Source organism: Leopardus geoffroyi, chromosome E3 (assembly GCF_018350155.1).
Source record: "Leopardus geoffroyi isolate Oge1 chromosome E3, O.geoffroyi_Oge1_pat1.0, whole genome shotgun sequence".
In the NCBI taxonomy this organism is placed as follows: domain Eukaryota; kingdom Metazoa; phylum Chordata; class Mammalia; order Carnivora; family Felidae; genus Leopardus; species Leopardus geoffroyi.
This window is the reverse complement of record NC_059340.1, coordinates 38,865,928-38,878,441: the sequence shown is the minus strand read 5'-3', so window position 1 is coordinate 38,878,441 and position 12,514 is coordinate 38,865,928. Positions and strand designations below refer to the sequence as shown.

Below are 12,514 nucleotides of genomic sequence, written 5' to 3'. Positions count from 1 at the left end.
GGATACACACTCTTGTTCTCTGAGAAGCTACAGAATGAGCTTCTAGAATGTAGAATTGCCATGTCCTGCTGCCATCTTCATTGTAGGACTGGGCTGGTAAGGACAGATACCATAGGGTTCAGATAAGGATACAGAGGTTTCAGCCCCAGTGACTCTTGCTCGGGGAGAGGGGAATGGCCTGTGTTTGTCTCTCACTGGTTGGCATACCTCTGCACAGGGACACGTATGACTCAGAGATGTCCATACTGCCTGTGCTGGCCAGACCAGCTTGCCTGGTTATCAACCCACATCCTGTCCTCACACTACTCTATATTCCGATGACTCATTCCAGGTGGCGAAAATAGACTGCTTCTGGCCATCGAGTAGTTCACAGCTGACCAGTGCCTGCTAAGGACTCAGGAACTGGCTATAATTCTGAGAGGAGCTGCTTCAGGAGCTGAAGAGCTTCCTTGGCAGCCACGACTCAGAGGAGTTCGGGGAGGTGAGCCTACTTCTTGCACTGGACTTTCTCCTTGGGGCTGGGCAGGGGGAGCTGCTGGGAGAAGCCCCGAGAGCCCCGTATACTCTCCTGTGGCTGGAGAGACTGACCTGGGGGCTCTGGGCCTGCTAAGGCAGCAGAGCCCCGAGAGGAAGGAGGCCAGAGACGCGAGGTTGATGCTCAGCAGTGGTTCCCTATTGAGGCATAACTCAAGCAAGGGAAGCAGAAAGTGGCTGGAAAGCAGAGCAGGATTGTTGGCAGTTTCGTGGTATTAGGGCAGAGTTCAGAGCCTCTCAAGCAGAAACGACATGAGAAACACCAGGCTCTTGGCTGGGACCCTTTTGGGGGGCACCCTGGGTGTGGGGGAAATCCACAAGTCAGTGGGACTTTATAAGGATCGTGGATGAGCTAAGCATCACTTGCTTTATTCCTTGACTGTCCTGGCTGACCCTCTGTCGTTCTGTCATACACCGTGCCTGATGCCGAGGGAGTTCGAGTCTGGTTACCACGCGCACTGAAAAACAGGACCAGTGGGCGGGTGACAGACCCCCCAGAGATTAAGATACTGGAGTCATCAGACACAGACCTTAACTGATTAACATATTAAAGAAAATAGATAAGATGCAGAGTATCACAGAATGAGAATTCATAAAAAATTAAATCAAAAATCAAAAACGGGAAAGTATGATAATGAGAATTTAAAATTCAGTAAGCGGATTTAACGGCAGATTAGAGACGGCTGAAGAAACCAGTGGTGAGCTGGAAGATAGATCAGTAGAAAATACCCGTGCAAACATCCCTGTGGCCAGCTCACATAGTCCGGTGAGCTTCCTTCCTGGTTCCTCAGGGCCCTGTTGGTCTCTTCTGTAGACCCCTAGCCTTGAGCGAGGTGAGCGGTCCTGCCGAAGAAGGTTCTTGGTGCTTGGAGAAATTGAGGGGTCTTTGGAATTAGGGGAACATACTTCCATGCAGCTTTGTTGGAAATACTGCTAGCATGTTGAGTCTGATCAGTAGAGCTGTGAGGCTAGTGAAATCTTTAGGGGCCTCAGATTCATCATCAAGAACATCATCATGTATTTATGGGCTTGGGCTAAAGGTATGCTAATGTCTCCAACATGCGCCTTAGAAACTGCCTTTTAGTAAAGTCATCTATTTGTTTGCTTCTCTCCTGAATGTGGCGTGCAGAAAATCATCGAGGACTGGGGGCACTGGGGAAACTGAGGCTTGTCTGATCTCCCAGGGGGGCACATGTACACTGTTAAAGGCCTCACGTCATGGAACTTGGGTGCCGCCTGTTCTGGTCATGTGATGGGCATGTCGTGGGCACGGCCAGGGGTGAGGACGCAGGGACCGGGCCACAGCTGAGCGTGACTGATGCTGTTTTGAATTGTGGCAGTTTAGATGGATGTTGTTCTGAGTTTTCCACCCTGGGTTAATGGCTTCTTTGTAATGGAACAAATAAATTCAGGAGGGATGGTGAGGTAAGACAGGGTCATGGGCCAAGGCCAGCGTGCTGAGCTGAGACCTGCTGCTGACCTACACAGGTTGTTTGACATGGATTAAAGCAGTGTCATGGCAAAGACACCAGCCCTTTATCTGAAGGTAGGGGTGGAAGCCCCTTCTAAAACGCTCACTTTGTGGGGCAGTGAGCACGTGTTCCAAGGGGAGAAGAGTAGACGTTGAGTCTAGCTAAGGGGAGGTATGCCCGCATGCCCACAACAGCCATGGCCTCCAGAAGCTTCTGGTCAGCTCAGACCAAGTGCCCAGAGGCCACTTGGATGCCCCTCCATGTACCCTGTGCTTCAAGACAGGAGACCATGCTGGGTTCTTTGTGGAGGGTCCATGAGGGAGGGACATTGTCTTACTCAGCTGGGAGGGTGATGAGGCAGGTGGGGAGCTCCCAGCCCCACTGCGTGAAGCATTTGTTAGTAGAGCCCCTTTTGTGTTCCAGGCGCTGGTTTAGGCACAGGGCAGTTTGTGGGATGGGTTTGATGAGGCGTCTACTCTCATTTTTGTCTGGGGTTTGTGTTCCAGACCAGAGGCTGGCCTTAAACGAGCATAAACAAGAGCAAACACGTTAGAAACAAACAAACAAAAAACAAATGATAACAACAAATCGTGAAAAACAGTCATGAAAAAGGTGTCACGAAAGAGAAGATACTGGAACTGCGTTGGTGCTAAGGATTTCTGGGGAGAGGATAGCCTCCCTCAAGAGGTGATGTTTGAGCTGAAGTCAGAACGACAAGGTGGCCCAGCTCTGCAGGCAGAGCAGAGGCCCTGGGCTAGAATCGTACAAGTCTTGGTAGGCGTCATCTTTCACCTTAAGGACAGTGAGAAACTGATGACAGATTTCAAGCGGAGGAATAACACGATCTGATTACACATTCACAAGATGTGCCGAGTGCTGTGCGGAGACGCGATCACGGGGTGGATTTCTGGAATCAGGGATCCCACTGGCAGGCTTTGCACGTGCTCGGGGAGCCTGGAGTGGTGGCTGCAGAGCCAGAGGGGAGTGTGTCCTCCGACTGCTTTTGGGGAGGCTCTGAGGGAAAGCAGGGGCCCAGCATCTACATGGAGGCACAGCCGGGGCTGGGGGGCATCCAGGGACACAGTCTGTGGTCTGCCTGTACCATAGCAAGTTTGCAGGGCCCACAGGGTGTCAGTGGACATGTCCCGGCCGCAGCCGGGATATAAGACAAAGCCCCATCTCCGAGGAGGGAGTCAGGCGTGTTTCTGAACAGGTGGAAAACCGCCGTTCCTCTGAAGGCCTTGACAACTAACCATCATCTGCCATCCCACGGTTTATGATAGTTTGAAATCCTTCTTCCTGGGGCACCTGAGTGGCTCAGTCGGTTAAGTGTCCACTCCTTGATTTCGGCTCAGGTCGTGGTCTCATAGTTTGTGAGTTCAAGCCCCGTGTTGGGCTCTGTGCTGACAGTGTGGAGTCTGCTTGGGATTCTCTCTTTCTCTCTGCCCCTCCCGTACTTGCAATTTCTCTCTCTCTCAAAAATATTAAAAAAAAAAAATTATTGCTGGGGCGCCTGGGTGGCTCAGTCAGCTAAGTGTTGTACTCATGATCTTGGCTCAGGTCTTGATCTCAGGGTTGTTGAGTTCAAGCCCGGCGTTGAGCTCCGCACTGGGTGTGAAGCCTGCCTACCAAAATTATGTTACAGCTAAAGAATGGTAACTGTCACTGACCTTTCAGTCGGACATAATCTTTGTGTCGGTAGAGGGTCTTCCCTCGATGCTGGCAGCTGCTGACACACGAGGGTCTTGGCTGCCAAAGGGTGGGGTGACTGTGGCAATTCCTTAAAGTAAGAAAACAGTTGAGTTTGCTCCATTGGTGGACTCTTCGCTTCATGAACGATTTCTCCGTAGTATGTGACGCTGTTTGATAGCATTGGTTCCATGGTAGAAATTCTTTCAAAATTGGAGTCTCCTCAAACCCTGTTGTTCTGTCAGCTAAGTTTATGAAATACTCTTATTGTCCTTCTGTCAGTCGTCAGATTTTCACCAGGAGTGGAGTTCCATCTCCATAAACCACGTTCTTTGCTCATCATAAGAAACAACTCCTTGGGGTGTCTGGTGGCTCAGTAGTTAGGTGTCCAAATTCGGCTCAGGCTATGATCTTACAGTTTGTGGGTTCAAGCCCCACATCAGGCTCTGTGCTGACAGCTCAGAGCCTGGAGCCTGCTTCGGATTCTGTGTCTCCCTCTCTCTCTGTTCCTCCCCTGCTTGCACTCTGTCTTTCTCTCAAAAATAAATAAACATTAAAAAAAAAAAAGCAACTCCTCATCTGTACAGTGGGTTTATCGGGATGTAACCCTTACTGTAAAGTGAGGAAGATCTGTACAGGTAAATCCGAAGACAAATATGTTTCCATTAAGTCACCGACATTTCTTTTTTTTTTTTTTTTTTTTAATTTTTTTTTTTTTTCAACGTTTATTTATTTTTGGGACAGAGAGAGACAGAGCATGAACGGGGGAGGGGCAGAGAGAGAGGGAGACACAGAATTGCAAACAGGCTCCAGGCTCTGAGCCATCAGCCCAGAGCCCGATGCGGGGCTCGAACTCACGGACCGCGAGATCGTGACCTGGCTGAAGTCGGACGCTTAACCGACTGCGCCACCCAGGCGCCCCTGTCACCGACATTTCTTATGAATGGAATGTGTGAGCCTGCTGGGTACTTTTTAAATTTTATTTATTTATTTTTTAATATGAAATTTATTGTCAAATTGGTCTCCATACAACACCCAGTGCTTATCCCAACAGGTGCTCTCCCCAACACCCATCACCACCCTCCCCTCCCTCCCACCCCCCATCTACCCTCAGTTTATTCTTAGTTTTTAAGAGTCTCTTATGCTTTGGCTCTCTCCCTCTCTAACCTCTTTTTTTTTTTTCTTCCCCTCCCCCATGGACTTCTGTTAAGTTTCTCAGGATCCACATAAGAGTGAAAACATATGGTATCTGTCTTTCTCTGTATGACTTACTGCACTTAGCATAACACTCTCCAGTTCCATCCACGTTGCTACAAAAGGCCGTATTTCATTCTTTCTCATTTTCACGTAGTACTCCATTGTGTATATAAACCACAATTTCTTTATCCATTCATCAGTTGATGGACATTTAGGCTCTTTCCATAATTTGGCTACTGTTGAAAGTGCTGCTATAAACATTGGGGTACAAGTGCCCCTATGCATCAGGGACTCCTGTATCCCTTGGGTAAATTCCTAAGAGTGCTACTGCTGGGTCATAGGGTAGATCTATTTTTAATTTTTTGAGGAACCTCCACACTGTTTTCCAGAGTGGCTGCACCAGTTTGCATTCCCACCAACTGTCCAAGAGGGTTCCCGTTTCTCCACATCCTCTCCAGCATCTATAGTCTTCTGATTTGTTCATTTTGGCCACTCTGACTGGCGTGAGGTGGTATCTGAGTGTGGTTTTGATTGGTGTTTCCCTGATGAGGAGCGACGTTGAGCATCTTTTCATGTGCCTGTTGGCCATCTTCTTTAGAGAAGTGTCTATTCATGTTTTCTGCCCATTTCTTCACTGGGTTATTTGTTTTTTTGGGTGTGGAGTTTGGTGAGCTCATTATAGATTTTGGATACTAGCCCTTTGTCCGATATGTCATTTGCAAAAGCTTTTCCCATTCTGTTGGTTGCCTTTTAGTTTTGGTGATTGTTTCCTTTGCTGTGCAGAAGCTTTTTATCTTGATGAGGTCCCAATAGTTCATTTTTGCTTTTAATTCCCTTGCCTTTGGGGATGTGTCAAGTAAGAAATTGCTGCGGCTGAGGTCAGAGAGGTTTTTTCCTGCTTTCTCCTCTCGGGTTTTGACGGTTTCCTGTCTCATATTCAGGTCCTTTATCCATTTTGAGTTTGTTTTTGTGAATGGGGTAAGAAAGTGGTCTAGTTTCATCCTTCTGCATGTTGCTGTCCAGTTCTCCCAGCACCATTTGTTAAAGAGACTGCCTTTTCTCCATTGGATATTCTTTCCTGCTTTGTCAAAGGTGAGTTACTTTTGTGGGTCTAGTTCTGGGGTTTCTTTTCAATTCCATTGGTCTCTGTGTCTGTTTTTGTGATGCTGGGCACTTTTTAAATCTTGGAATCAGATTGGATGCTGCCATCCTCAGTGCCTGTTCCACGGTGATTGTCACACAGTAATTACATTTTCAGTAGCTGCCAGAAACCTAGCTTTGCAGAGTCCTGAGGCCACAGAAAGGAACGTAGCGGGATAAAATGCCGAAACCGTGAGCTACCTTAACCACTGTGTTTGACCATGTTGAGTATCACTGTTGAGAAGTTAAAAGTATCCTACGCTGCCCTGGAAGTTCACTGTGGGGCTGCAGGTACCTCACTGCACGGTTTGGGAACCGTTGCTGTGTGTCCTTTCCTTTTCCCTCTGGATCTGGGGACCTCCTCTTCCCCGGACTACATGTTGGGGGCAGTCACCCCAGCCCCCACAGCTTGTAGTAATGGGTCACAGGGTCTTAGGGCATTTACCGTCACGTGAAGGCCACCAGCCTGCAGAGGTGTGTGTTCCCAGCCTTGTGTTTAGAGGCTTGGTGCTTTTTTCTTTATCCTTTGATTTCGCCCACAGCAGAGCTCAAGATCTGGCTCTGGTTTCAGTAAACCATTGTGATGTGCTATTTCCCCTTCTTGTATCTGGAGCAGTTTCAGTTTAACCAAAGAGGGTAGTGTTTTTTCAGGGTTGATGTAAAAATAGCTCCACCTGATCAGAGAAGGTGAGCAGCTGTCAGCACTCATTTCCCTGCTGACAAGACCAAAAAATGCCAGAATTACTGGGCCACCTGCTTTTCCCTGGCACCCATTCTGTGTTTCCACTGTGGGCTGGCTGGGCATGGGAGGAGTGGACTCCCCACTATTAGTGTTGAGCTTGGCTGTTGCTGAGGCCAAGAGGATATGGACAGAAGTGGCAACATGCAAATTCTGAACCTGGGCCTCTGGAGGCATTGTGTATTTGTTTGCTCCTCTGGAAGTTTCCACCTTCTCCCATGTTAGAAGAGCTTGCCTTGGGTGGCTGCAGGCCTATGAGCATGAGGGAAAAATGCTTATCTTGTACACTGAGTTTTGGGGTTGCTTGTTACACAACAAGAGCTGACTGATACAAACCGAAAAGTCCAGGAGTTAAAGGTGAAAAGAATGACAGCATTAGAGCATTTGACAGGGTCACTGTTCTTCAGGAGAAGATGTATTTTTAAGGAGATGTGAATTTCTGTGGAATGTTATCCGTTGGTTCTTAAACCTAAGAGCAAGGCAGTGACAGTTTTATTCCTATTTTAGAGATGAAGACAGGCTCCAAATGGCTGCTGATGCAGTGGGAGAGCCTGGTGTGGGCCCCAAATGGCTGCCTCCTGGTCGCGGCTCCTACTCGGGCTGTGTTGCCTCTTCTGCAGGCCCAGCTCTGTGGGCGGCCATGCACGCTGCTCTTTGTAGGAGCCACAGTCAGACTGGGGCGGGGGACTGACCGCGGCTGGGAGCTCTGCGGGGCACAAGGGACAGCGTTTTCCCGGGAGGTAGGACAGGTGCCTGTGTCCCGCGTGCTGAGAGACGGAGAGACCAGGCTCCTGCAGTGTGAGCCACACCTCTTGTGCCGCCTGTGGTCGGCGTCCCACGTTTGGGCAAAAGCGGGGCTGGTGGCCTCCCTCCGCCTTTGCTCCCAGGCTTCCCTCAAAAGGTCAGGCGGGGTGTGTCTAGGAAGGCTGAAGCGCATGGGCACAGGGGGCAGGCCCCCTGCCCCGAATACACACGGTCTCCCCTGCTGCTTGCCGTCTGGATTTTGATGCTTAAAAACTCAGAGACTGAGAACAGAAGCAGCACTCAGACCTTTGCAAAGGCTGTGATGGGCCTCCTGGCCACCTGATTTCCACCGCACGAGAGACACACGGACTGACTGGCACGGTGCCGACAAGCACTGCCATCTGTCAGCATGTTTTCATTGCTTCGGGCTCCTGGTCTTGTTGGTTTACCCTCTGACCGGTTTTTCGTCCCCTCTGAGACCTCCTGTTCTGTAACGAGCTGGTGCCGGATCTGCACTTCCCTGCCAGCTGCCCGGAGGCCGCCTCTGTTCCCTTCCCTCCAGCACCACCCCCCCCCACCATCTGTCTTTACTGAGAGAACCTTCAGTCCCAGGAGGGGACCTGGCCCTCCCACTCCCAGGGCTGTCCTTGGAGACAACAGCCCACACCCCCCACAGTGGGTGGAGCCCCCATAGATGGGGCAAACAATGGCTCCCAGAAGATAGCCATGTCCCAATCCCTGGGACCTGTGAATGTGAACTCTGGTGGCCAAAAATGACTCTGCAGCTGTGATCCAGTTAAGGCTCTTGAGATGGGGAGAAGATCCTGATTCCCCGGGAGGACCCTGAATTCCTCCCATCCTGAATGAGGGGCCGAGAAAATGGACTCAGGAGAGAGAACCGCGTGGGGGCGGAGGCGGAGACTGGGTGATAAGGCCACATGGCCATGGCAGGCCTGGAGCCCTCAGGGCTGGGATGCAGGGGACCTTCCCCTCGCGTCCCCGGTGGAGCACAGCCCCTGCCACATCTTGGGTTTCCATCTCTGGCCTCTACGACTATTAGAGAATAAACCTCTGTCAGTTTAAGCCACCAGGTTTTTGGTGACTTGTTTCAGGAGTCACAGAACATGAGTAAGTGGAGAGTTAAGGATTCCCAAAAAGGGACTGGAACGAGGCCTGGAGCCTCAGCTGCTTGACAGTGTCCCTGTCACCCAGGGTCACCTATCCCTGGAACACACACCTCTTCACCATAAGGGCCCTGTTGCCTTGCTGGCGACTGAGGTGGCCTTGTGTCATCACCCCTTCCTGGTGCCCATGGCCTTCTGGCCTCGCGTGCTCCTCGGAGAGCCCAACCTGTAGCCCGTCTGCCTGCAGCCGCGCCGCTGACCTATGAGGGGGCGGTGTTCGGGGTGCTGCGGGACGCGGGGCCACAGAGGGGATGGCTGGCTTTGACCTGTGGCTCCAAGGTCGTGTTCATGCTGAAACGCAGCTGGGCCGCCCTCCAGCGCACACCTGCTCCCTCCCCATACCTGGGAGAGCGGCATGTGTGAAGGACGAGGGCTCCTTTGGCCCTTTCATTAGACTTTTTAAGACTAAATGCAAATATTATCAGGTGCTCCTGTTACAGCAGCGAGAACCTGTGCCTGTTGAAGTAAACACACGGCAGCCATCCGTTACAGGCAGCAGCATTGTTCTCTGTCCCCCAGGTGATGCCCTGGGAAAGGTCACGGCTGCCTAAACCTTTAAAACCCCCGGAGGGACACGCATTCCCTGTGTTGGGGTTCAGAGCTACGACTCTGCATGGGCCTCTCAGCTGTTTTTGGATCCACTTCCCTTTGTAAATGATTTTTTTTTCCTAAAGCAGCAAAAGGACAAAGTTGATACTAACCAGAGGATCCCCGATTGTCAGGATTCCCATCGTCCTTATAGATGTTGACCTTCAGGTGAGTACTGCCTGAGGGCAGGGTGACATGTGGCCCGTGGAAGGTGGGTGCCAGGCCCGGAGGTTGCCCTCAGGGTCCCTCTGGGTGAGTGGCCAGTCCTGTCTAGGTGGGTGCCCTGAGCAGGGAGGGCAGTGAGCCAGCGTCCCACCAATAGAGGGCCAGGGGCCACCTCAGGCTGGCACCTCTTCTGACAAGACAGGCGCTTGTCTTCAGGCGGGTAGAGACCTCAGGTTCTGACACTTAGGTGTCTTGCCTCTGGACACTGATGAGAAGGTTCTGAGACTCCTCCCAGCCTGCTTAGCACAGCCCACAAAGACAGGATTTACTCACCCTTGGGCCCCACCAGCCCCACGCAGCTAGATCCCGGGGGAGGACGGGCTACCGTCTGTCTCTGCTGTCCCCGGATTCTTGAGTAAACACGCGTCCTGCTCCAGGATGAGGGGTGCCAGGCTGATGGGGGCGCTGCTCGCCCTGGCTGGCCTACTGCATGTGGCCCTGACCCTGAAAATAGCAGCCTTCAACATCCGCACTTTCGGGGAGACCAAGATGTCCAATGCCACTCTCTCCAACTACATTGTGAAGGTGGGTCCAGGCCGGCTTGTCTCTGAGGAGTCCTGGGGGTAGATGTGGGTTAACAGGCCCTGGGAACACTGGGCCGGCAGGCAGTCTGGAGGGTGGCCACAGATGGGGAGTGTTGAGAGCCTCTGGTGACAGGAGGGCTCCTGTCTGGCAGCAGAGTCCCAGGCAAGAGTGTCAGACCAAACCATGCCACAAAAGTGCCCCAGGGAGTAGCGGCTGTGGCCCTACGGGGACCTGGAGGAAGCAGGGCCCAGACACCCCCACATCTGCCCAGCCTGCCCTGCTGAGCACCATTGTGGCCCTGTCTGCAGATCCTGAGTCGCTACGATATTGCTGTCATCCAGGAGGTCAGAGACAGCCACCTGACAGCCGTGGGAAGGCTGCTGGACAGACTCAACCAGTGGGTGATGGCGGCGGGGTCCTGGGGAGGCACAGGATGGTGACACCCCCCTCCAGGGCATGGCACCGTTTCCTGTTGTGGACAGGAGCCCTGCTATGGGCGGCAAAAGGGCTCCCTGGGACATTTGTCTTCTCAATCCAGGGATGACCCTAACGCCTTCCATTACGTGGTCAGCGAGCCGCTGGGACGCAACAGCTACAAGGAACGCTACCTCTACGTGTTCAGGTAAAGCCCCGGCGCCGAGACGCGGGCCACCCCCAGAGGGTGCTAACGGAAGCCCGAGGGTGGTCTAGAGGTCCGTGGGCCGCACCCCTGGGGCTCCCCCAACGTGTGCAGAGGCAGGACGGTGCAGGCATGTGGCGGCACCCCCAGTCTCAGGCTCATGCCCTGGCCTCCCCCAGACCCGACCAGGTGTCCGTGCTGGACAGCTACCAGTATGACGACGGCTGCGAGCCCTGCGGGAACGACACCTTCAGCCGCGAGCCCGCCATCGTCAGGTTCTTCTCCCCACTCACTGGTGCGTAGCTCTTCCCGGGGCCCTGGCAGGCTCGTGTCACATGACCCCCCAGCACTTCGGTCTTAGTTACTTCCACCCCCTGGCGACGGCCCTGAGCTTAGCACAGCGCCGTCTCCGCAGAGGTCAAAGAGTTCGCCATCGTTCCCCTGCACGCGGCCCCCTTGGACGCGGTGGCCGAGATGGACTCTCTCTACGACGTCTACCTGGACGTGCGGCAGAAGTGGGACCTGGAGGTGAGTCCGCAGCCCGGGCCCTGGAGGCACTGCTCGTGCACCCAGGTGTCTGACCGACCGGTGTCTCCGTGTAGGACGTCATGCTCATGGGCGACTTCAACGCTGGCTGCAGCTACGTGGTCCCCTCCCAGTGGTCATCCATCCGCCTGCGCACGAGCCCTGCCTTCCAGTGGCTGATCCCGGACACCGCAGACACCACAGCCACCTCTACGCGCTGTGCTTACGACAGGTAGGCGGGGACGAGGCCGCCTTCGCCAGCCGCCTGGACTGCTCGGTCCAGGTTCCCAAGACCTGGGCCAGGCCCCGTCCGCGGCCCTAGTGCCAGGGGAGGTGCTCCCGGTCCCTCGGCTCAGCTTGTGGAGCCAAGGCCGCCCGGGGGGCTGCCCGGCAGCACTGGGTCATGACCTTGACCAGACAGAGAGGCGTGAAGGGTGTGTGTGGGCAGCCAGCCTCGAGGCTGACGGGGACCCTCTCATGTGTGGTGCCACAGGATTGTGGTGGCGGGCACCCTGCTCCAGCACGCCATCGTCCCGGACTCGGCCACCCCCTTTAACTTCCAAGCTGCATTTGGCCTGGGCAACCAGCTGGTAGGTGTCTGCAGCTCTGATGGGGCTGGGACGGGGGTGTAGGTGACAGACACAGGGCAGGGGTCTGGTCAGGACGCAGTGTGCACAGAGTATGCCATGACAGGCACCCCTGTGCTCACCATGTGTTTTCCCACAGGCCCAGGCCATCAGTGACCATTACCCAGTGGAGGTGACACTAAAGAGAGCCTGATGTGAGTGGGGCCCTGGCCCCAGTTTGTCTGTCGCTACGGTCAAGCGTTGGGCCTAAGGTTTCCCCTGAGCACCCTCTCCCCACGGCACCTGGAATCTGTGCAAGGACAGAAGTGGGCTTTTTGTCACTATTTCCAGTTCCACTGTGAGCAGGGGGTTGTGGAAACAGAGCCCCCTACCCACCTCCTCTGTCCGGACAAAAAACTTAGATTAAGAAACACCTTTAATTTAAGTAAATAAAGCTCAAAGGGGATGTTCTCATTGGTGGCATCTAGTCCTTTGTCCCTGGATGCCTCCTCCATCTGTCACCTCTGCTTGAGCCCTTTCACTGCAGGCAAGAGCAGGGCATCTCTGCCCCTCAGTGGCGTTCCAGGGCCTTGACAAGTAAGTGGTTCAGGCGGCCCACCATGGATCGGGGGTCATCCACAAGGCCTGCAGCGATCATGGCGTTCTCGTAGATCTGAAAGGCAGGGTAACCGCATGAGTGAGACGGCAAGGCCCCGCAGACGAGGGAGGGAGAGCACTGTCCCCCCCGCCACGGAGGCTCCAGAATT

At 53.5% G+C, this 12,514-nt stretch overlaps 2 protein-coding genes across 4 annotated transcripts in view; one reads left to right on the top strand and one right to left on the bottom strand.

Moving 5' to 3' along the window:
* Positions 1 to 359: 359 nt before the first annotated feature.
* On the top strand, positions 360 to 12,221 carry DNASE1 (deoxyribonuclease 1). 2 transcript variants are annotated; one of them, XM_045461446.1, is made up of 10 exons: positions 360 to 481; positions 9,377 to 9,455; positions 9,890 to 10,037; positions 10,346 to 10,434; positions 10,576 to 10,659; positions 10,836 to 10,951; positions 11,072 to 11,184; positions 11,259 to 11,413; positions 11,675 to 11,771; positions 11,908 to 12,221. In XM_045461446.1, the coding sequence occupies exons 2-10, from the start codon at positions 9,442 to 9,444 to the stop codon at positions 11,959 to 11,961; spliced, it is 870 nt and encodes a 289-aa protein (XP_045317402.1). In that variant the 5' UTR covers positions 360 to 481; positions 9,377 to 9,441; the 3' UTR covers positions 11,962 to 12,221. The 2 variants fall into 2 exon arrangements, with proteins under 2 accessions (XP_045317402.1, XP_045317401.1); XM_045461445.1 differs by lacking the exon at positions 360 to 481 and having other exon boundaries at positions 9,262 to 9,455.
* TRAP1 (TNF receptor associated protein 1) overlaps positions 12,166 to 12,514 on the bottom strand; it is a 48,996-nt gene continuing 48,647 nt past the window's right edge. For both annotated transcript variants that reach the window (XM_045461443.1, XM_045461441.1), the window contains one exon: positions 12,166 to 12,420. In XM_045461443.1, the coding sequence (XP_045317399.1) occupies positions 12,319 to 12,420 (102 nt within the window). In that variant the 3' untranslated portion in view covers positions 12,166 to 12,318. The remainder of the gene's footprint in view (positions 12,421 to 12,514) is intronic.